The following is a 24,366-nucleotide window of genomic DNA, read 5'->3' as shown; positions in this document are numbered from 1 at the left end:
GTTGCCATGTTTCATGTGCTTTGTGTTCATTGTGTGAGCTGTAAATTATAATTCCATGAAACAAAAAGGATAATGTTTTTACATTCCAGTGTCTGTGTGTGTATGTGTCTGTGGTTGAGTGTGTGGGTGTTTTTCGTGTGTGTGACCTCCATCATTGTCTGGAGGGTATTGGCCATTGCTGTCACTCAGTGCGAGAGAAGCCCTAATTAAAGAAGTTCCAGTTGTACATCGCCTTACAATGGAAGGCAGAGATTGCCTTTCAACTCAGTGCCCAATACAGAAACTTCCTCCTCCTCTGGTTGAATAAAAGAGTCTGATACAAAAAGCCATGAATGCCTAAACCAAACAAAAGCTCTTTAAAAGACTGTCACCGTGCTATCTGATATCTCTTGGAACAGCACTGCTTTGAATAAATCTTTTTCTGTGAAGAAGGGAGAAGGAAATTAAAAGCTGACATTTAAAAGGCTGCTGCTGGGACTCGTGGCCCCCAGGATCAATAGCTAGGTATCTCACAACTTCCCCCGCATATTAGCTCGCTTTTCCATGGGGCATCTCACACTAAGTACAAACAAACCAAAACTACTGTCGGAATATTACTGTGTTGTTTTGTCACTTTACCTTCAGGTGTGTGTGACTTGGGCAGGTAGCAGAGGGGGGCCAGGGTGTACTGTCTGTCTCTGTGTGTGTGTGTGTGTGTGTGTGTGTGTGTGTGTGTGTGTGTGTGTGTGTGTGTGTGTGTGTGTGTAATGTGTGTGTAATGTGTTTAAAGGGTCCCATTCTCGGCTTTCTTGTGTCAGCACCTTGAGTTGACTTTGGTCATTGGGGACCTAAACTGTCAGCGACAACATCACGCTGAAGGAAAGGTGGGAAGGTAAAAGAGAGCAGGGATAGTAAAGTGTGTGTGTATGTGTGTGTATGTGTGTGTATGTGTCGTGTGTGTCCGGGGGGTACTTGTGTAAGTGACATTGTTGACACTTCGTTGTACTGGATGACATTGTCAGCATGCGACTTTTTTGAACCGTCTGTCAGGTTATGTATAGCAGACTGAACTCAAGGTCATGCATGTGCTCCTGAAGGAGGCATGCCTGTACCCCTATCTCCCTGACACACACACACACACACACACACACACACACACACACACACACATACACGCCCACCCTGCACATATGAGACCGCAACCTCCGTTTTGTCCCATAGGGCTTTAGGCTGTCCCTCAGTGTTCCCCCTGTCATACTGTTATGCCCACCTATTGCTGGCTTGTGACCTTCCTCACTGTCACCAGGCTTTACAGCAGCTTAGCCACAGCTGAGCTGCTCTGCTTCAGCGGACCTTCACCATAATGCCACCCTGGGGAGTCACCCCACACCCACTGAACAGGCTTCCTGCTTTTCAGTGAATGCTAAAATAATCAACCGTTAACATTGTATGTAAATGTGGAATAGTATATAATGATATGGGTTGTATATCCATATTATTTCCAAGACCTTTGCACCCGTGTTGCTACATTAGTCCCAAGGACGAGCTAGCCTTAGAGCGGACATATCGTGATATTGGTTATGTGGAGTGCCTTCCACCCTACAAACTGTGACCATGGGGGGGGGGGGGGGGGGGGCTGCTCTGCAAAAACGCGGAGGAGTGTCCACCTTAAAAGTCAGTCCACCTTAAGCTTGAGTTGTTGTCGCTGCTAGCTTTGTAGCTAACCAGAGCCCCTTCACTTTAATCAGCAGGTGCTTTTGAGGAGTTGTAGCATTTATTCACCTACAAGTCAAATGTCCACACTGCACGTCTACGTTACTGACTTCATACTCAGACTGCACACACACACACACACACACACACTCCTCGCTCAATCTCTCCTTCAACCAACTGGTCGCGCACTCACTATCGCGCGCCACGGTACCGTGGGCTGAACGGATATGATACGCGGGTGGTGGTGGCAGATTGGCAGTTTAATAAAATCATAATCACTAACTCGTCACACACACACACACACACACACACACATACACACACACACACACACACACACACACACACACACACACACACACACACACACACACACACACACACACACACACAGTCTCTTCTCTTTTCTCTCTATGTCTCTCTCAACCGCACTCTCTAGTGTTAAACTTTAGTTTAATAAACATCTTAATTAAAAAAAAGATGCTTATGCCCAGCGGGGGTCAATCAGGCCCTGAAACCCCCGGATGAGTCAGAGTTGAATCATGAAGCTGTGATGTTTGATAACAGTAGACAGTTTGGCTAACCCACTAACTTAGTTACCACAAAGGTATTAACTAAGTGACAGCTGCCTACGAGGATCCGTATTCAGCACTAAGTGACAGCTGCCAGGAAGTGATACGTGGCGGTGGAACAGTGTCAGGCTGTTCATGTAACTTGTTCATGTTATTCCAGTACAGGTGAACAGCTGAGACATACAACAATACTTACTGACGCAATTTTCCATTGAAACATTCAAATATGTTTCTGCAATTAGGATTAGGAAGGGTTAAACCTGATTGATATGCTTTTAATATTTTATTGCTTTTGTTGTTTCTGCTCTTAATTATGATTTACTCTTTAAAACAGACTTGTTAGAATATATAGCTGCGCTAGTTGAGGTGTTACACACAGATCACTACATTAGTTCAACATGTGTTTGCAGAAATGTCTCATTAATAAACAACATTGCCCAGGTGAGACACAAAACTACATAATTATCCATCGCTTCCCCTCGATAGGATTTCAACCCACGTGCTGTAGATGAAACATCTTGTCACAGCTTTACGTACAATGCCCACTGCATGAGCATCAGTGATTGTTTTTGACACGATCATTTGATCAATTGCTCCGATGATCCGAAAGTGGATGCATAAAACATTATCATGTGATACACTCGTTGGAATGTTATGAGCTCGTGAGCACAACATTAGAAAACCAGCATTTAGTGTTTTGTTTTGCACATCGTGGAAAGTGAGTCAAAGCCTCCATAAATCACTGTAATATGTGTCAAAATGATGCTTTGTTTAACCATCCTGCCTCTATTAATTGTGTGCGTGTGTGTGTGTGTGTGTGTGTGTGTGTGTGTGTGTGTGTTTCATATGCCAAACCAATAATTATGGGTACGGTACAGTATTTGTATTGGTGTGTGTGTTTCTGCACATGTGTTGGACTCTGTGTGTGTGTGTGTGTGTGTGTGTGTGTGTGTGTGTGTGTGTGTGTGTGTGTGCGTGTGTGCGTGTGTGTGTGTATTGTGCTCCTGGCGGTGTCAGGTAGTCCCCAGTACTGTGGGTAGTTGGCACGCTGTGCGTCAGTGATCATGCTGATCAAAGACAACAAGAGAGGAACTATGCGACCTCGCCAAGAGCTCGTTCGCCCCGTTACAAAGAGTGCTACAACTGGTTTCTGAACTGCCAAAGCTTTGACTTGGTTTAGGTATGAAACATATAAATAAATAAAAGGTACAGTAATGATAGAAAAGGACAAATTAGCCAGCAGCATGTGGTCCAGTGAAAATGTTCATTAAAAAATGTAAAGGTCCTCTGAAGTAAAGTTCAAAAACAGCTGGTTAGCTGAGGAGAGGTAAGGGTGAGGGAGGAAGATAGGGATGATAAGGGGTAGGAGAGAGAAGATAAGGGTGAGGAGAGAAGGTAAGGGTTAAGGGTGAGGAGAGGAAGATTAAGGGTGAGGAGAGGACGGTAAGGGTGAGGAAAGAAGGTTAAGATTAGGGTGAGGAGAGGAAGATAAGGTGAGGAGAGAAGGTTAAGGGTGGGAGAGGACGGTTAAGGATAGAGGAGAGGTTAGGGTGAGGGGAGGTTAGGAAGGTTAGGGTGAGGAGAGGACGTTTAAGGGTGAGGAGAGAAGGTTAAGGGTGAGGAGAGGACGGTTAAGGGTGAGAAAGGACGGTTAAGGGTGAGGAAAGGACGGTTAAGGGTGAGGAGTAGTGAGGACGGTTAAGGGTGAGTAGGAGAGGCAGGTTAAGGGTGAGGAAAGGAAGGTTAAGGGTGAGGAGATAGGACGGTTAAGGGTGAGGAGAAGACGGTTAAGGGTGAGGAAGGAAGGTTAAGGGTGAGGAGAGGAAGGTTAAGGGTGAGGAGAGGACGATTAAGGGTGAGGAAAGGAAGGTTAAGGGTGAGGAGAGGAACGGTTAAGGGTGAGGAGAGGAAGGTTAAGGGTGAGGAGAGGAAGGTTAAGGGTGAGGATGAGCGATTAAGGGTGAGGAAAGGAAGGTTAAGGGTGAGGAGAGGACGGTTAAGGGTGAGGAGAGGAAGGTTAAGGGTGAGGAGAGGAAGGTTAAGGGTGATGGAGAGGACGGTTAAGGGTGAGGAGAGGACGGTTAAGGGTGAGAAAGGACGGTTAAGGGTGAGGAGAGGAAGGTGAGGAGAGGATGGTTAAGGGTGAAAAAAGGACGGTTAAGAGTGAGGAAAGGAAGGTTAAGGGTGAGGAGAGGAAGGTTAAGTGTGAGGAAAGGAAGGTTAAGGGTGAGGAGAGGAGAGGAAGGTTAAGGGTGAGGAGAGGAAGGTTAAGGGTGAGGAGAGGAAGGTTAACGGTGAGGAGAGGAAGGTTAAGGGTGAGGAGAGGAAGGTTAAGTGTGAGGAAAGGAAGGTTAAGGGTGAGGAGAGGACAGTTAAGGGTGAGGAAAGGAAGGTAAGGTGAGGAGAGGAGAGGAAGGTTAAGGGTGAGGAGAGGAAGGTTAAGGGTGAGGAGAGGAAGGTTAAGGGTGAGGAGAGGAAGGTTAAGCGTGAGGAGAGGAAGGTTAAGGGTGAGGAGAGTTAAGGGTGAGGAGAGGAAGGTTAAGGGTGAGGAGAGGAAGGTTAAGGGTGAGGAGAGGAAGGTTAAGGGTGAGGAGAGGAAGGTTAAGGGTGAGGAGAGGAAGGTTAAGTGTGAGGAGAGGGAGGAACGGCTTGGCCTCAGTGGCCGCGGCTCGCAGACAGCAGCATGCATCGCCATGCGCATCATCGCGGCTCATTTGAGTGTTTGATCCTCGCTACGACAGTTCAGACCACCCCAGGCTGGCGTCTCCATAGCTTACACTGGCAAACACAGCATGGTGAGAGAGAGCACGCTTAACCCCGGAGGTATTACCATCCGCTGGTGTAAAGCCCCCTTATCCCCGCTCTCAAACGCTGGTAATTAACAAATACTACGGCGTACTGTAAATGCTATTTTTGCACTCATGTGTGGGTAGTGTGAAAAACATCACAGGATCTGCAGCCCGTTAATTAGACTGTATTTATGGCAATTAAAGCTTCTGCTTCTGCCTGGGAGAAACTAACTGAAAGAATTCTTAATGTCTGACCCTGAGATATGTATCATTAAACACGCCCTACTGTGAATACCAACACTATCCTCAGTTCAAATCATCTTTCAAACAAACCGTGGCTTGAAGGTCAATCTACAAGTGGATTTAGACTTTGGAGAGTTTACAGTTTCACACCGTTCACTGCGTTATGCTACTGTCTCACGGCAGTCGGGAGTTGGACCCCTGTACCCCATACAGCCTGAATGCAGGCGCTCTATCAGAATGATGGCCATTCAGTTAGCACCATAACTCCAACCCAGGCACCCTGCTCATCCCAGAAAATGTTCTCTGTGTGTGTGTGTGTGTGTGTGTGTGTGTGTGTGTGTGTGTGTGTGTGTGTGTGTGTGTGTGTGTGTGTGTGTGTTTGCGAAGTGCACTGAAAAAATATAAATCAAGCAAGGTGATGATAACTTTGGCGTTGACACTGTGATCCATCGTCTTGCCTACGCACTGACTGTTTTCATTTTAGCCAGCAGCAGGCTGCGACTGAGAGGCTTTCTACCAAAATATAATTGTTTAGAAGTAATGAGCTGGAAAAAAAGGACAGAGAAAAGGAGACAAGCGAGAGAGAGAGAGAGCGAGAGAGTGACTAATAGATGGGGAAATTAAACGCACTACAGTAAACATGACGGACAAAACAAGCTGCGATTTGGAAGCATACATGTAATCATGGCCTTTTCTCCTTCCAGTAGCTCGGTCTGTCAGTGTGGTTGCACCGCGCTGGATTCATTTTCTATCAATCGATGGATTGCTAATTAATTCTTTTAACCACATCAAGTATTTTCTTGTCACGTGTGTGCTTCAAACTTTATGTTTCCCATTAGCACACTGCACGTCCATCACCACAGAATGTGTTGAACTCGCAGTTTAGTGTCGACTTGCTCGCTTCCTGTTTTGACCAGCAGCAGGTCTGCAGTGAAGATCTCCTTCAGATACCCAGAGGAGAAAAGGACGAGTAAGCTCGCAGGAAAATCCTTATCTGACTGGGAAGGCTCGGCGCATTATGGGATAGTACATATACTGTATGTACGTGCGTGTGCGTGTCAACACACAGTATACTTTCTCATTTCATATGTTTTTTTCCTAATCTATATTACTCTGTAGCAGAGGGATCTTTTTGTAAATTAGATGGCTCCAACATGACTTTGTGGGCCAGCAAGGGCAAGGAAGAGCTACCGGGTTGAGCAGATAACATTGATTTTGATCAAGACTGAGGAATACAGCGAGAGAAAGGGGGGGGGTGGGGGGAGATAGAGAGAGGAGCAGGCTGTCTGCAAGACATCAAACTTTCCACTCTTCCTCAGATCAAAATTACCACCTGAGATGGGAATGAGAATTTTAATTAGAACTCGGGGCTATCTCATCTCAGAGTGTGTGTGGAGCTAAAAGACTAATTCCCAGCACACACTCCCACATCCCCCACCCCTACCTTCACAGGCCACTTTGTCCGTTATTTAATAGGCTCTTTGTTATCTATCTACTTGGGTTTGCCAGGTACTTAGAGCCCCTCCATTGGAATATTAGGTATTCTGATGAGGCAGGCAGCTGTGTGCTCCACGCAGATGGTGCCTGCTGTAATCAGCACTCTCAAAAGAATGGCTCTCATATCTCCCCCAAACTTATCCTTTTTATGATTACAAAACACAGAGCCGCAAATTGTTATGAACAAGATAGATATATTTACTGGCAGCATAAAGTACAGTGGAGCCCAACAATTCAATCCCTTTCAGGTTGATTCGTATTGCTGAGTGCACTCTCTTAGATGAGGACATTTGGTAATAGGGACATGAATAGCATTCAAATTCGCCTTCTGCAAACGGGGGTATTATATGATAGAATTGGTAGAAATGTAGAGCTGGTAGAAACGCTGTGCTTGTGTGTTCAACCTGTTTGTCAGGGTGGTCAATACCCTCAGGCTTCACTGTACTGTGGATCCAATCACTTGGTTAAGAATCAAATATCAGCACAAACACAAGCACAGAAATACTTAACTGTGTTAATGGAACTCCGACACATGAAAGTGGAGAATCCGACTTATGCAAGATGTGAGAAACCATCTGGCTTGCATTTTTCTCCAGATTTCATTTACACGTCATAATCAGAACGCCTCTGCAGAACTCCCCTCTCGCAAATGAAACACTGTCTTGTGTGAACATCCGTTAGTTTAATTACAAAATAACTAAATATGCAAGGTTTAAGCAGGAAATGTGAAGCATTAGAAAGCAAGGAAAGCATTGCATATGTACAATGTGTGAATTGCATTTATAGCTGAGATCTGCAGGAAGGTAGGAACAAGAGGAAGCTGTCGAGGCTGCTACATCTTTTATGTATTTTCCCCACTATGAGTATTTCCCACATTACGGAGAGTAGGGCAGTAAGCGCTGTCAGGTGTAGGCTGGGACCTTATCAATGGAGCGGCTCAGCCTGTAATTAGCGCTATAATCACCTCCCTAATTCAACCACTGCTCAGCGTCTCACCCAGCTCGCTGCTCCTCTCCCCCATCTTCTCCCCGCCTCTCGTACGTTGTTTCCAAACGACACTTCTCTCTCATACCTCCGTCTCCTCTTTCTTTACATTTACTTTTTACTTTTGTCATTTCGCCTCTTTTATTCCATCCCTTCCCTTTTCTTCCCAACCCGACACCTCTGTCCTTCACCCGCGTGGATCTCAAGTCAAATGAGTGAATTCTTCTCATTAGTAGTGCATTGGGCCAACGTGCCCGCAGGGAGACAGAGCGATCTTAGTGTTGAACAGCTCAGCAGAGCTCTGAGGGGTCAATGAGCTGGTTAAGGAGTGATGTTTAATACTAGACTGTGAGGCAGGGGGGGGGAGGTTTATAGTGTCATTCGTTTGTGCCAATGCAATTTACTACATAGTGTACTGTATGTATGGACAAGTGGGAATGAATGCACACACGGGAGTGCGCCGCAAGCATTTAATGATATAATTAATTTAGTAGCACTTCTGCAAACAAAGTTCAAAAATTCTAAATCGAGTCGTTAAAAGAGAAGAAGAGGACTTCTTCAGGGCTGCACATCCCCCACAGTCCTCAGAGAGTATCTTTATACAAAATGACCATAATGCCATATTTATTTCCTTCTTTTTAAAGCATTATTTCTTTTATTTGCAATGGTGTCACAATGCGTGAGGCGTTCTCAAGTGCAAAGACCACAAGGGGTACGGAGGACTTTTCAGAATGTATAATAGTGGCACAGCCAAACAAGCGCTTCACAAAGACAAAATAACAAACTGTACAGACTTACAGCATTGCCAAACAGCAGATACACTTAAAAACTAAGAGGAGAAACACTTGAAGGAGGCATACTTCAGGGAAGAGGGTGGCGTTGTCTTCATGAAGGCTCATACCGAGACTGCAGCCTGAGCAGTAGGGAGAACATAGTGTGTGATCAACAAATAGAAACAGATTGTTATTGCTGACGGGATGGACTGAACATTATGTTTACATCACAAGCTATGCTTTCTTCAAAGTGTCCAAAAAACGATAAATGCAACACTTTTCTTACATCATTTATTTTACTGTAGTTTGTTGCTTGAATGCACAAACCTTCTCCACTGCTCCATCTCTGGTGCACGGTTATAGCATAGTGTCCATGATCGTAACGTCTCTTTAAATGTATTCAAATTCATTGTATCTGTATGTCTGAACTCTGAGACAAATCCATCATCCTCCTCTCAGAAGGAGCCAGACTCTCCTCCCACGCCATCATGTACATCGTCTACCCAACGACACCTGATAATAACCGGGATACTTTTTAAAAGAACTGTATGGTACATTGTTACTGCCCTTTTTCAGATTGTGCCACTAGATTGAGAAGAATAGAGCCTCTAATAATTGAGTCTATTCCCACATAGCTGTGACATTATTTGATTGATTACATTGCTAAATTGCAAAACTCAAGTAGTGATGACAACAATAATCTTCTTTAATAAAAATCTAAGGCAATATCCTGTAGCCTGCACATTGAACTATGTTATATTTGGCCAACTGTGTTAAAAGCACGCCTGATATTTCATACAACTTCCTCTGGATGCAGTATTTAGTATGTAGAATCACATGTAAAGTACACTATACTGTATTTTTATAAGCCTCTGTTAATGGGCAAAGGCAGATGCTGTGTGTGTGTGTGTGTGTGTGTGTGTGTGTGTGTGTGTGTGTGTGTGTGTGTGTGTGTGTGTGTGTGTGTGTGTGTGTGTGTGTTTATTTGTGTTGGAAGAAATCCGGAGGAAGTACAGCTGTCTATCTGTGTTTCGGTCCGACTGCCAAAACCAGCCCGGGGAGATGTATTGTGCGCACAGACAGATACACACAGACCCTAATTCAGCCACCATGGGGCCACTTGGCATGTAGCTTTTCGCTGTTATGTAATGTGATTTGTCCTGACTATTGATACCCCAAAACGCCCTGCTCTCCCCCTCCTCAACCCTCTCGTTAGCCCCCACCCACCCCACTTCACCCCCACTTCCAATTTCCACACAAACCTAATTAGCATCTCGTCAATAATGCTCAGCATTTCATTTTGCTGCTTTAATTAACAAATTCAATTTGCTCGAAACTGCTGTGAAAACAAATTAAAAGCATGGCAAATTAAAAGCCCTCAGTTCCAGCGGATATAGCTAAGGTGATTACAGATGCGTCAAATGACTGTTTTCTTGTTTGTTTTATCTCAAGAGAGGAAAAGAGACTCCTTAGAGGAGGGGAGGCCTTGAGGGAGGTGCTCGGGCAGTATAAGAGCCGGAGCTGCAAGGGAGGGGGAACTCTGCCCGGCAAGAGGGAGGAGGGGAGAGGCTGGTGTTGGTGCACTAGTAGACAAACACCTTTTACACACATACATGCATATTTGGGTCTTCTTCAAAACCATCAGAACCTGTGCCAGGTGGAAAAGATTCATGGCTTCCTTCTCCTCTTTCTCCTCCAAAAGGCAACGTGGATTCCATCCTGGTTGTCGAGAACTGGACCAGCTCTCACAATTATGTTCCTGCTGGCTGGAGGTTGGGCTCCGTCAACGCTGTGCCATGTCATCAATTATGTAATTTTCATAAACACACTCTCAATGTGCAGCCAAGACATTAAGAGTGTTGAGTTTATTGGCCAAAAGGATTGCATGTCTGCTCTTTGTAGATGACAAGTGACTCAGCAGTTGTCATGCTGGCTTCATTAAGTTTGATTCTCAGTGTGTACTTGGGAAGCTGGCTGGGAAGCAGCTGGAATGGTGGCCAGCATCTTCAAGTCTAGCCTGTGGTCTCTGCAAGGGAACACTAGATATCCCCCCTTTGGGGTTTAGCAGATTGATGCAGCATCTGTTTGGTCATGCAGACAATCTACCAGGCAGTCATAGTGAAGAGGGACTCCAGCCTGAAGGTGAGGTTCTGATTAAACCAACCTTCATCTATAGACACAAACCTGAGACCAAACAAACAAGATCATAGAAACAAGCAGCAGATATGAGTTTTCTTTACTGTTGAGCATGTTGAGACACGGTGAGGGAGAAAAGAGCCATTTGCTCGGAAACCTCTTGCGAAGGTAATCCGGGTATATCCAATTATAGACCCCAGGGCACAGCCAGTATATGGAAGGGTTAACGTATACAGTCTGAGAATGCATCGGGATCCCAAGGAGCAGCTAGAAGATGTAGCTGAGTGATAAAAAAAAATGGATCAATTGATGGACATGTTTCTCAAAGTGAGTGTAATGATATTCTGCAAAGATTTTATTTTATTATTCGTTATTATTTTAAGTTATGTCTGTTCTTGTAACTTTGGTGAGCGGGTCATATAATCTCCCTGGAGAGAGTGCGTAAAGCTTTAGCACTTAGTTGATTTTGGTGAAACTGGATTCCTATATTTTATATAAATTTTTCTGGTTTTCCTTCTGATGTCATCCGACTCTCTGTGATTTCCTTGTTGCTAAAGTAACGCTAAGTGATAACTGCTGCTAACTGCTGCTAACGGCTGCTAACTGCTGCTAACGGCTGCTAACCGCTGCTATCTGCTGCTAACGGCTGCAAACTGCTGCTATCTGCTGCTAACTGCTGCTATCTGCAGCTAACTGCTGCTAATGGCTGCTATCTGCTGCTATCTGCTGCTAACTGCTGCTAACTGCTGCTAACGGCTGCAAACTGCTGCAAACTGCTGCTATCTGCTGCTAACTGCTGCTATCTGCAGCTAACTGCTGCTAATGGCTGCTATCTGCTGCTAATGGCTGCTATCTGCTGCTAACTGCTGCTAACGGCTGCTAACTCTAACTGCTGTCAGCTAGTTAGCTGTTAGCTTGCTTGATGTTTGGCTGTGTTTGCAAAGTTGTCGCTACTTTTTGATCATTCATAAGTAATGTAATAATAGCAAATGCACGTGTAACGTTGAACATGTATAAGTGAACCGCACTAAATCACAAAAATACCGATTTTTGCGATTTCTTTAATCGCTGGGATCCTACTTTTTCTAGCAACTCATTTTCTGAGAAAGTGTTATTACATTTTCAACTTTTGCATGTGTTTCTTTGATTTTGTGTGTGCTGTATATTCTCGTCCATGTGCTGTCTACTCGTCTTCATTCTGTCGTCCTGCTTGCCTGCTTTTTCTTGTCCGAATGAAACCGATAGCTCGGTTGTTTGGTCGCCGTGGGAAACACACAGAGCTCAAGATTCCCAGCAATCAGCAGAAAGGCAATGCCACGTATTAGATATCATTCTGGCTGCTGTCCCTGTCTTGCTGTATTCCGCCACAGACGGGTTATACAGAAGTAGACCAGACACGCTCCACAACAGCACTACTCAACCTCTTGACCGGCCCGGTTCACACACACTCACACAGCTAATGGAACTGGCCGTAAGCCAGGTGCATGTGATGGTCAATGCAGCTTTGTTTAGCTCCAATGTTAAATTGATTTTTAGGTTCCAAGTCACAAGACATTGGCAGCCAGCTGACCCTTGAGAGACAGAGAGGAGGGAGGGAGACTGTACAGCATAACTTCCTGACACACTCAGTGCTACATTTTCCTCTTGTGACTTTGTCCTTTGAACATTGTCCTGCCCCATCTTCTTTTCATTTTGTCATTTCATATGCCAGTATGTCCCCCCCTGCTTATCATCTTCCTGTTTTTCTCAGTTCCACTCCCCTTCTATAAGCCGTGATTAGAAGCTATCTGACACCAAACAGTGCATCCATCTGGTCCACACGTCAACATCTGGAGAGGGTGTTGGCTGTTGTGACATGGAGAAGAGACACACACATCTCTCACATCTTGCAGTTTAATTGTTTGTGTGCTGCTTTTGTGTTTCAGTGCATCTCCCTCAAACTCTCCCTCCCCTCCCTCTCTCTCCTCCACCAGCAGCTAATTATTGTCCCGCTTAATTACCAGTAACACAGCAGTCCAGCCTGATTCAGTCTCTAAAGAACTATTCAGCACTTCGTTCCGATACCTGATTGAACTCGGCTAAATGGAAAAGTTCTGCTGGAGAAAACGCTTTAGTCACACAACATTCTGTTTCATTTATTTTCTAATATGTCTCTCACTGTCTGGTTACTTGAAGATAACAGATATTTGAATTTGTTTTGGGGGATATCGTAAAATAAATAAAAATAACAGGTTCTGAAATGGAAAAAGGCAGCAAGATACAAGAGAGGAGAGTTGTTCCAGGGCTTGCACAAATACACATTCACCACTCTTGTTGGATCCATAAAGGCAATAAACCAATAGGAACTTACACGTCTCCTGACCTTCAGCTCCAATTAGGTCCCGAGGAGAGATGGGTGAACTTTTCAACCTTACATCTTGTCTATTGATACTCCAATAGGGTCGGTGTGAAGACAGGGCGATCGGCAAGTCAATACTCACTGTTGTGCAGGAGCGCAAGTTTCAGTTTCAGTCGCACAACTTTAAAGGTTTGTTGACAACAATCAAAGGAGTCAACATATGAAAGAACCCTAACCCAGTTCCATTTTTCATCTTTCACAGTTGATTGAAGACCCTGAACAGAAAGTGATGGAAATATAAGACTTTAAAACCAAGGTGGATGTTCCACTATATTACTGGCATTGGAGTGTTTCTCAAAGATAAAAAGTTTGAACACACAGCAGAATAGAATAGAATGGAAACTTGTTGATAAAGGATTCCGGGGCTTTAGTTGTACTGTGATCTGAGAGCAACCATGTGCTCCACACGACCGATGATGAGACATCATTTCACATGAATCACTTTGTTTCACATATAAAATTACAGCAGACAACAATCCCAAAGAAAATACAATGTTTTTGCACATTTTAAAACGTAATGTCGTCCAGAAAACCAATCTGGTGAGTATGATGTGTTTTAAATGCGTAATGCGCTTCATCTGTAATGTTGAGACAGCCAGGCCGTGATCTCTGCTCAGTCGTGCTGCGGGCCTGTCCTGACTGTGAGTCTGCCACTGGGAGGGCATCGATTCAGCGTTTGCTGGTAAATACCAGGTCGCTACACCTGCACTCCATCAGGCAGGGGTCAATTACAGCCCAATGGGGAAATGACGATAGAACAGAGTCCTTTTCTGGGCGTGTGCATGAGTGGAATTGTGTGTTGAAGTATCAAGTATGCCATCGGTGTCCTCAAGTCATTGATTGGTCCCCAGTGTCAAGACGCTGACATCGATTCTTTGGCAGGTCACAGAGGAGACTCTGGGCTCAGCAGGGGCTCTAAGGTTACCCATTTGTGTATGCGTGTGTGTGTGTGTGTGTGTGTGTGTGTGTGTGTGTGTGTGTGTGTGTGTGTGTGTGTGTGTGCCTCTCTGCAGAGGTAGGTGCAGAGTAGATGATAAAACCAGAACTCTGCGGTATACTAACAGTTGGACAGTTGCAGTTAATGTGTTGTGCCAAATCCACAAACCTACCCTCTAATTGTTGCTTGAATTTAGACGAAGGAGACATGGGCAGTCTTCTGGAGACAGACCTGGTACTGTAGCTGATGGGAAACTCCCCCGTGTCCACATGGTCCACAGAGGCCAGCCAGGCTCAGTATGATCATTCTCAGAGACACGTAGGCATCTGATCCCCAAACCTCCCTCAAGTTATTCTACTGCAGTCTGACTCCTGTAGTCCTTGCTCTTCTGTGTTACTGTATACCGTGATCAGCTTGATCTTCCTCCTCTGCTCCTTCTGTCTCTTCTGTTGTTCTTCATTGTCTCCCGACATGAAAGCCCTGAGTCACACAGCAGGATCTTCAGATCTGGGGTAACCTAGGGGCTTGTTGGAAAACACCTCACCCTCGTAGTAAACCTGGTTCTCAACACAGACTTTCATATATGGTAATTCTCGTTTTCCAGAATTCAAGGATCTATTCCTGTCCTTCTGTAACACAGGGTTGCACGACAAAAGGCAGTTGTGGCCTCGCCCATTTATGCTACACAAGATAAACATGAAAAACTAGCATCATTGATGGAAACACAGAGTCGCAGTCCTGCTCTCTGTCCTGCCGTCCGCCCGTCAAGTGCAACAGCTGGATGCCCCTTTAGAGTCCGGTCTCTGCAAAGATGTCTCCGATGTTGCTGGGTTAGCCTGAGTCGTATTTCATCCATCTTGTGTTACTGCGTCCAGATATCCCACAGGAGTAGGCTGGGTAGTTGAATAGCCTTAGGTCTTCGCTAGGTTAGCTTAACTCCCATCGCGGCTCGCCTCCCTCCCCCCGCGGCGTTTACTCAGCCCTCGGTGGAGTTTGGTCCGAGACAGTGATCTTCTCAAGGTCCAATGCACTTGTCAAACTTGCACACTCAGTCAAAGAATGATACCATAACCGCTTTAGTGAGGCCAGAGGTCAGCCTATAGACTCAGACTATGAGCTAAGGACAAGTTATTGCCTTCAAAGTGAAAGTTTGAGTATTAGAAAAGACACAAGTTGGGGTCCGTGTTCAAAGAGCAGGCGACCTGCTTATGACACAAAGGTCCTCTACAGCCAGCTTAGCTGCTCTTTCAATTGTTTTCATTAATATTTAATGAAATCAAGATGGAATTGAATCATGTTTTTTAACTGCGATGAGAAAAGGTGGTAGCATGGCAGGAAATGACTTGGTGTGTGTGTGTGTGTGTGTGACCATATACATGCAGCGTGTGTATGAGTTTAACTGCATTCTTGCATAATCATGTGTCAGCATCAGCGACGTGTATTATCTGTACATGCTGTCGTGCACATTATCAGATCACTGCAGTGTTGGGGGGACAGCAATAACGGCAGCAGCAGGGAGCACCGTGTGCCCGGTGCAGGTGGCTGTGGCTGTCCTCTCCCTTCGCTCAAGAGGAAGCTGCTCTGCGCTCTCACAAGGAATAAATCTTTTATTTGGTTTGTTGTATTTTTAACCAAGGGCTCTTGGTCACGCAACAAAGCCCTGCTCTCCATCCCCTCTGCTCCGATCCTCTCTCTCCTCCTCTCAGCACACATTACCTGACAATGTCATGCAAGTGGAGACACGATCACATTTCTTCTGACATGTCGCCATATTTCTACAGAATGGTGGTTTTCACTGCTTCTTGAGTCTTCTGATGAATCTTCATGAGCTACGTCTAACAAGTATCCATAGGTCTAATATCTGTTATATAAATATGTCAATGAAAGACAATTGTACTATTACATTTTGTGATTTTCAGAAGCCTTACATCCTGAACACCTGTACTCCTCTGACATTATGATGTACTTGATCTCAGTGGGCTAGACAGCCACACCCAAACATAACCTAAAAAGCTTTTAGCATTAGCTCATTCTTACCTCACCTCCCCTCCGTGTTACCAAGGGACGATGACTAAGATGCAGTTAGTCACACACACAGGGCTACAGATCAGTCCAGACATTGTGTGTGTGCGTGCGTGCGTGTGTGTAGTGGGGTTTTTAGCTGTGTGAAAGTAGTGACTCAGATTAGGTGCCAGATGAGGTAGAGAGCCGAGACGAGAGGACCGGAGGAAGATGGAAGATGAGTCAGGCTGTTGACAACGATTCTCTCACTCATAACCCCATCAAGCATCGACCCCTTGCCCTGACCCTGGATATATGATAGGGGGGGTGTTGGTGTGTGTGAGTGTGTGAGTGTGTTTATGGTTCACAGGAGACAGCAGTGGGACTGGATGCAGATGCTTGTTTCCTGTTTGTGACCTCATCAAGTGAGCAGGAGGGTGAAAGCAGGATCACAGCACACAGCAATAAGAAATGTCAACGCTGCATTTAGACAAGCTGCCAGTAAACCAACACGCTCGTATTAAGCAATGTTTATTCCTTAAATAAGCCGTAATCACTTTGTTTCATATTAAAAACGGTGCCCATGACAACGTGTAAGTGAAAGGGGGTCGCATGTAGTGAAGAACCCACAGAGAGAAACACCGCCCGACTCTGCGGAGCTTCTTTCAGCTCGTTGGCTTTCTGGATTTCGGGTTTTCAACTCTCACTGCTCTCACAGTGTCTGTTGCAGGCAGCTGTGTTTAGCAAAAATAAAGCTCTAAAACCTTCTGTTCACTTCCCGCCCGGCACCACGCAGCAGACACAGTTAGCAGGTGCACATAGTGGAGCATTTAGAAGCTAAAGACCCTCAGGAGCAGGTGGAGAGTAAAACGGTGCTGAAAGAAGGGTAAACATTGGACTTACCAAGCGGCAACCTCTCGGGCTGAAAAGGGAAGAGCCTTAAACCTGCATTATCTCTAATAACCAGCAGGGGGCGACTCCAGCGGTTGCAAAAAAGTAGTTGAAATATATAGAAGTCTATGAGAAAATCTCACTGTATTTATTACCTCAGTAAATATTTTCCTAATGCGTTGATGTCTCTCTAGTTTGAAGTCTTCTTCTACACGGCATGATGTTCATTTTGTAAATTATAATATATTAATCATATTAATGATAATATATTGTATTGACGCGAAATAACCCGTCCCGACCCAGCTAATCAAATTACTTCTTATAACAAATGAAACCTGTGCGCCTGGTTGGATGGTGGCTGTGTAATTTCGCCATATTGGCTTTAAATTAATTTGAAATGAGCTACAAAATGATGGCTGGGATTTGAGTCGCTCCGCCCTCCCCTCCCCGACGGCTCCTCTGCCTCTTCTTCCTCCTCACGCTCTCTTTTCTCTGCGATAACAATCAGCAAATATGAAAAGTAAATTCTGGAGAAAATGTTGGCAAATGGGTTTTGGGTAGATTGTGCATGAATATTTAATTTAGTCATAAAGTAGGGCTTTAGTACATTAATGGCTTTTCCATTGCTGTCACTCTATTTGACCCCCACTCCTTCTTCTCCCCTCCCCACCCAGATTAGGATGGTGGCACAGTTTGCTCTCTGCTGATTGGTTCTGCTAATGAACATATTAATACTGATTAGAACATTATAGATTTCTATAGGGGGGGGGGGGGGGTCGTCAGACTCATGTTAGAAGTCTAGAAGTTAGATGTTCATTTTAATAATATTCAAGACTCAAAGAAACGAATAACAAGATAATCTGATAAAGACATTAATGTAGAAACTGAGCAGTTTGTCTTTTTGTCTTTTAGGTTTGAAGTCTTTGCAAAAAATCCACTTATGGAGGAAAAGATCGAACTTTATTAAGATCTGCACTCGTAAAACCTCCAAGAATAGAAGCAGGCTTCTCGGCCCGGTTACATGCGCAGAAGAATAAAACTAAATTATGTTCTCATATAACGTTGCAGTTATTTGGTGCCTTTGGTCTGTTTCATTATTGTTTACTGTGCTGCCGGCCACAGAGGCCCCAGAGTCCACGCTGGCTGGCTGGCTAGACGACCGTGACAGCTGGAGTGTCCGTCACCTCTGGCTCCCAACTGCTTCCTTGTTTTCTGACCTAATAACACTTCAACTGGCAGGTTCCAGTCTAAACTCACCTGCGGTAAACATCTGTGTACCTGAGCCAGACAGGTTTTAAGAAATAATGATTTAACCTTCTCGGAATTCTATACAAGTGTGGCCTACCGCATCGGGTCAATCCAATTAGTACCTGCTAAGCTTTCAGCCATGAAAACAAGTATTAGTGTGTGGCATTCAAATACCAACAGATACTGACACTGTGTCAATAATAAATACTTGTGTTGTTGGTTCAATCTTTTACAGTGTGTGTTTCGTCATCATGGTGAGACGACAGAGGCCAGACGCTCAGAGGCTCAACTGGGGGGGTGATCCCTCAGCTCTTGGCTGTGTTTGATAAAGATTAATTCAATCCTATTTTCTGCCTTGAAATGCTTTTGCTAATGTAATTCTTTCGGTGTCAGAATTACCGAAAGAATTACATTTCCCCCCCCCTCTCTCTTTGTGTGTGTGTGTGTGTGTGTGTGTGTGTGTGTGTGTGTGTGTGTGTGTGTGTGTGTGCGTGTGTGTGTGTGTGTGTGTGTGTGTGTGTGTGTCTCCCTCCTAAGGAACACTAAGCACCTTATCCATGTTAAGGACTAACAAAAGCAGCAGGAAGAGAGAGCAGTGGTAGTGTGTTGTGATTCTCTCCCAGAGATTCATTATCTGTGTGTTAGTACTGGCAGGCTGATCGGTGCTCACGCTTTTCATCTGCTGGTTACATATTGTGCACACGCATCAGTGTGTGTGTGTGTGTGTGTGTGTGTGTGTGTGTGTGTGTGTGTGTGTGTGTGTATATAAATATGAATTGTAAGGATTTTGGAAATAGATTTGAAAATGCCATCAGGTTTAGAAGTTCCTCGGCATGTTGTGTGCACGTGTGTGTGTGTGTGTGTGTGTGTGTGTGTGTGTGCACGTGTGTGTGTGTGTGTGTGTGTGTGTGTGTGTGTGTGTGTGTGTGTGTGTCTTTTATTATGCGGCCATTCATACATATAAATAATGTTCAGATGATGCTTTAGTAGTCACCCTACTGCAGAGCCAGTAGAGGGTGCTGCACAATCCAAGGGATCATTTAATCAACCTCTTCCATTTTATATATCCTTCATATATATATATATATATATATATATATATATATATATATATATATATATTATTTACTGATATTTAGTATGTACTTACCTTATGTATTTACCTATGTAGTGTAAAGTATCCTTCACAAGAGACAAGACATGAAAACATAAAAAAAAAAGGTTTAAAAAGAAGTTTTCTATGTATTAGCTGTTGCTGTTGTGCAGGCAGAGCAGGATCTGCTGAAGAACTGTGAATGCACATGCACTGATGTGTACTGTAAACAAACATATGTGCTGTAGTATTTTCTGCTGTAGTAGAAGTGATAGTGGCCAAGTGTTGTTGTTCCAAACAAGGCTGCATCACAGCAGCCGTGAGAAGAACTAGAGGTGTAAATGTTCCTCTGATGTTATTGATTCCTGCTGCGGCTCCATATCTGACTGACTGTAGAGAGTCAGCGGTCTCCACAGGTGGTAGCAGAGTGTGAGTGTGTGTGTGTGTGTGTGTGTGTGTGTGTGTGTGTGTGTGTGTGTGTGTGTGTGTGTGTGTGTGTGTTGACTGCATGAACTCAGCTTGCTCTCTTGTTGCTCGGTGTCTCATGTTGTCACAGTGACCTCTACTGCTGACATGGTCACCCGCCTCATCATCCACACCTCCTCCACCGCACACAATGCACTTCCAGGCCTTATCTGTACAGGTAACCTTACAGCTCATACTGTGCTGCTGTACATCTTTTACTCACTGGAGCATCTTCCTGCTAAGGAAGCATCTCATTTCCTTCCTGGCTCCCCTCACGCTGGATTGACCTTCCCTCGCTCACAGCAGAAGCATCATTAGCCCTTTAGACTCTCCAGAAGGCCTCACACACCAGCCTCTCTGCGTTATGTCTTATGGCCACCGCATCTTTCTCATCATGCAATCTTGCAATACTTAACTGCATTCAGTCTGTGTCAGCTTTTATTTGTATTCTTTGCTCACGTTACAGTCTGTATTCAAGATGTTTTAATGCATTTATTATACTAAAATTACACATAAAGAATGATTGTACATGCATTAACATGTCAATCATTTATTTTTTGTTGCTGTTAAATCAGGTGTAATTAATATAATTAGTAATAATGGATCATTGGGTATCGGGCCGCACAGAAAGAATAAAACGTTGTGTAATATTAGTCTGCAGGGTATTTTATTTAAAAAAAATAAAGTGCATAATATAAAATGGAATAATTACATTTACATTATATACGTAATAATAACATTTTATGTTTTGCACTATATATATATATATATTACAACTTCATATGCAGGAGGAACTCAAATTCAGCTGACAACACACTAACATAACCTATAACCTAAGATATGTTCCTTCTTACCTCTAAGATTATTGTTTCAGTACGAGCCTTCTTTACTTTTACACTGCTGCTGAATTATATGTGAAGTTATTCCAGCGTTGCACCCAGTGGACCCCTTTCCACTCATATTGTATATTATAAGTCACTCTGAGTTAGAACATCTGCTAAATACTAAAAGAAGTGTTTAGTAGCCTATCGGAGCGTCCCCCTCCAGGCAGCACTGTGTGTGAGCGAAGAAGGACTCTGAGTGAGAGTCTCTTTGCTTATCCCTCTCAGCAACTGGTTAGCAGGGTGCTTGAATATTAATGAAGTCTGCTCCTAAAAGCTGGCTTTGACTGTGACCTACCCATACTGTGCGTCTCTCACACACACACACACACACACACACACACACACACACACACACACACACACACACACACACACACACACAGACCCTTCATCCTTTCCTAGGATGTGAAGATCTTCTTTCCTGAGGGACTGGTAGATGAGGAAGGCTTAGGTGTTGATTACTACAGTGCTCAACCGTCAAGTGTGTGTGTGTCTTGTAAGTGTGTGTGTGTGTGTGTGTGTGTGGGTGTGTGGGAGCACGCAGGTTAAAGAGAGGGGCATCCAGCTAGCGCCTCCTCTAGACTCCTTCTCGGCTGCTGGAGACATCAAGTGTAAAATTGCACACTCTTCCCAACACACTCCATAAGGTCACACGTGCACATGCGCACACGCTAACGCAGAGTGTCGGGGAAAGCACTTTGAAAGTATAGTTGTGCAAGCTCCTGAATTCTTCTCATTGGACTACAGCGAGACTTTAACAGAAGTTCAGTTTTATTTGGAAGAAGTATCTCAAACTATGTATGGAATATATAATTGCTAAACGATACGAGTCACAGCACCGTACATCTCCAAATGACAAAGAAATGAACTTCTAGAAAAGATTTCAAGCTACAGCTACAGCACTACTGAGCAAACTAAAGCCACATATCATATGTGAGAATGATTAACAGCCTCATTTCATGACATTCGTGTAACTTTCCTTCTCTTTTCTCTTCCAGCAACAACGGCGCCTGGACCTGTTGACTATAACCAACACTGGTGAGTCCCTGAGATCTTATGACTTCACATCACAGTCCACCTCTGTACCTCAACACCACTGATGTAAAGCTGCTCCGTGATGCATCAGTGTCCATGTATTTCATGTTGCACGGTATGGATTAGACACCCAGTACCTAGATGCTAAAAGGGTTACAAGCTGCTCTCCTACACACACACACACACACACACACACACACACACACACACACACACGACTGCACAGGGAGGGAATAGCGCAGATAACTTTGTGCAAACATGTCCAAGCGTATGCTCCATGTGCATGTGGGAAGATTTTGTATTAATTTCCGGATTATTGAGAGATTAGTCAACAGGTCAGATAACAATCTAACAGCAAGTCTAACAACACTTCTTATAAAGATACTCAGCTCTTCTCCTGGGGTGGATTACATGTGTGCTAACATCACTGCTTATTAAAGCATGTTGATGAAGACATCCAAACCAGTGAATGTGTTTGTGTTGCTCTGATTGGATTATGTCTCTTTATAATCGTATTATGTGCCAGTCTTTGTGTGACACCTGTTTGCAGACTGAATAAGTGCGGTTCCATTCCCACGTGGGCTCAATCAGACATTACACACATGCTCCTCCAGGTAACATCTCGATGTCAGGGTTGCAGCGCAGGTGTGGGAGGAGTTTATGTATGTGTGTGTGTCTATAGGTGTGCGCCTCCTTTTCTTTCTTTGTTAGTTTGTATGGGCTTAAAGGTTGATCAATGGGATGCTTTGTATTAACACAGTTGACTTGCTTTGTGTTTACAAGATGCTTTCACACACACACACACACACACACACACACACACACACACACACACACAGAATGCTCCTCCGATATAACATCTGAAATACTTTCATGAACACAACGAGGCAAGCTCTCCAGAAACACTCACTTAAAGTGACATGAATACACATTTATAAGTCTCTCGTGTGCACTATTGAAACAATTCCCTATCATGTATTGACAGACAGGTGCAAGACAGGTGTAAACAATATTTACAAAAAACTCAACAGATTTCTTTATGTGCTCTGCTAAAATGTTTCCATTTACAAAATGTGATCCTTCCTGCGTGAAACAATCATGCACCACTGAAGCAGCATCCGTAATACACATTTGTATTACAGTTTCCTCAGTGTGTGTGTGTGTGTGTGTGTGTGTGTGTGTGTGTGTGTGTGTGTGTGTGTGTGTGTGTGTGTGTGTGTGTGTGTGTGTGTGTGTGTGAAAGGAAACATTTGACATGCAGTTGCACATATGAGCCTTTCAGTTAAAAACCCCAGTATAGTGTTTTATCTTTATACGCGTACGTCGTGCGTGTACTGCTTTGTTAGACGACTTCATCTCGTCTGCGTGTGTCGTTTATGTGGTCAGACCTGCGCACGGTGCTTTGACTGGATGTGGCAACACGTCACAAAGTTAGAAATCAGGCAGCTGCGAGAGCGAGGGGATCCGCTGAGATGGAAAGAGAGGAGAAATTGGAAAAGAAAACTGGGAAGGAGAAACAGATGGGGGACGGCGAGGAGTGTACAGAGACCCTTATGTCTAAAGTATCTGCATGATCTAATATGCTTAGATTAGAACAATGCTTATGAGAGCGGCTTCATTCAGCAGGTTTGTGTTGCAGCTGCTGCCGAGCCCCCGTGCAGAGGTAAGACTCCCCCCGGCCTTCAGGGTTGCACAGAGGTGAGAGAAAAATGTTAGATTATTAAACAGAATGAGACGCTAACAAATACGCGTTTATACAACAACTCAAAGGAAAGAACCGTCACAAAGAACAAGTGTTACAAGGATGTATTTTGGGGGCTTTGATGGTGGAAATGTGACCTTCTAAACGTGTCCGTTTCACAGACGTGGACATCTGATCGTATTCAGGACACTTCTCTGCTCCCTGGTTTACTTGTTGTTTGTCTCAATAGAGCAGAAGGTATTGTTCCTGACGCTCCCAGGTTGGTAAACTCCAGATGGGCTGTCATATGTGATTTAGTCAGAACGGACTCTTGTCTAGCACTTCTCCTGACATCACTCCAGAGCTGTTTGAGTGAATTCTCTTTGCTTCTGACACTGAAACTGGACACTGAAGGGAAACTTTGGTGAGTGTATTACAAGTTATCCACCGAATCAACGTCTGTGGAATCAAATCGGCCACTGAGTTTTGGAATCCTGCTCTGTTTCATATCCACACACATCATTTAAATGGTAGTTAATGATTTCCAGGACGACTGCAGGGTGCGTCCTCCTGTAAGCCCCGACTCTCGCCTTCGTTTGGAGCTCGCTCTTCTTTTGTTGTTTTCTTTTTCACAGATGAAGAATAGTAAATATAGAAAATATATCTCGCGTTCAGCGCTCTTTAGACGCTTCTAAGACGGATGCCGAACTCTGACCTTTGGATTGACACTTCATTTGAGCCAATCGGAGCTTCCATGCGTTATCTACAGCCATCAAGAGCCAATGAGTGTCACCTTCATAAGGAGGTGCCAGCCCTCTTCTCTTGTTTACAGACGGAGCCAGCAGCAGCAGAGTCTCCTGGTGACTGGCGTATCGTGTAGCCAATGAAACGCTGAACATTTAGACGTACATCATCAATGGGTTCTTTAAACACATATTAATATTCTTTCATAATTGTATTTATTATATTCAAAATACAAAATATATTACAAAGAATGTGTTTATACTTCACTTACTTTGTGTCATTACTACTGACAGGGAATATTGG

At 44.3% G+C, this 24,366-nt stretch overlaps 1 protein-coding gene across 1 annotated transcript in view; it reads left to right on the top strand.

Annotated features, from left to right (window-relative positions):
* Nucleotides 1-21,703, top strand: part of agbl4 (AGBL carboxypeptidase 4) — a 109,472-nt gene extending 87,769 nt beyond the window's left edge. The window contains exon 4 of the mRNA XM_029429625.1: nt 21,602-21,703. Coding sequence (XP_029285485.1) covers nt 21,602-21,703 — 102 coding nt within the window. The remainder of the gene's footprint in view (nt 1-21,601) is intronic.
* Nucleotides 21,704-24,366: the final 2,663 nt, after the last annotated feature.

The sequence above is a fragment of the Cottoperca gobio genome, chromosome 4 (assembly GCF_900634415.1).
Source record: "Cottoperca gobio chromosome 4, fCotGob3.1, whole genome shotgun sequence".
In the NCBI taxonomy this organism is placed as follows: domain Eukaryota; kingdom Metazoa; phylum Chordata; class Actinopteri; order Perciformes; family Bovichtidae; genus Cottoperca; species Cottoperca gobio.
This window is presented reverse-complemented; position numbering and strand designations above follow the sequence as displayed.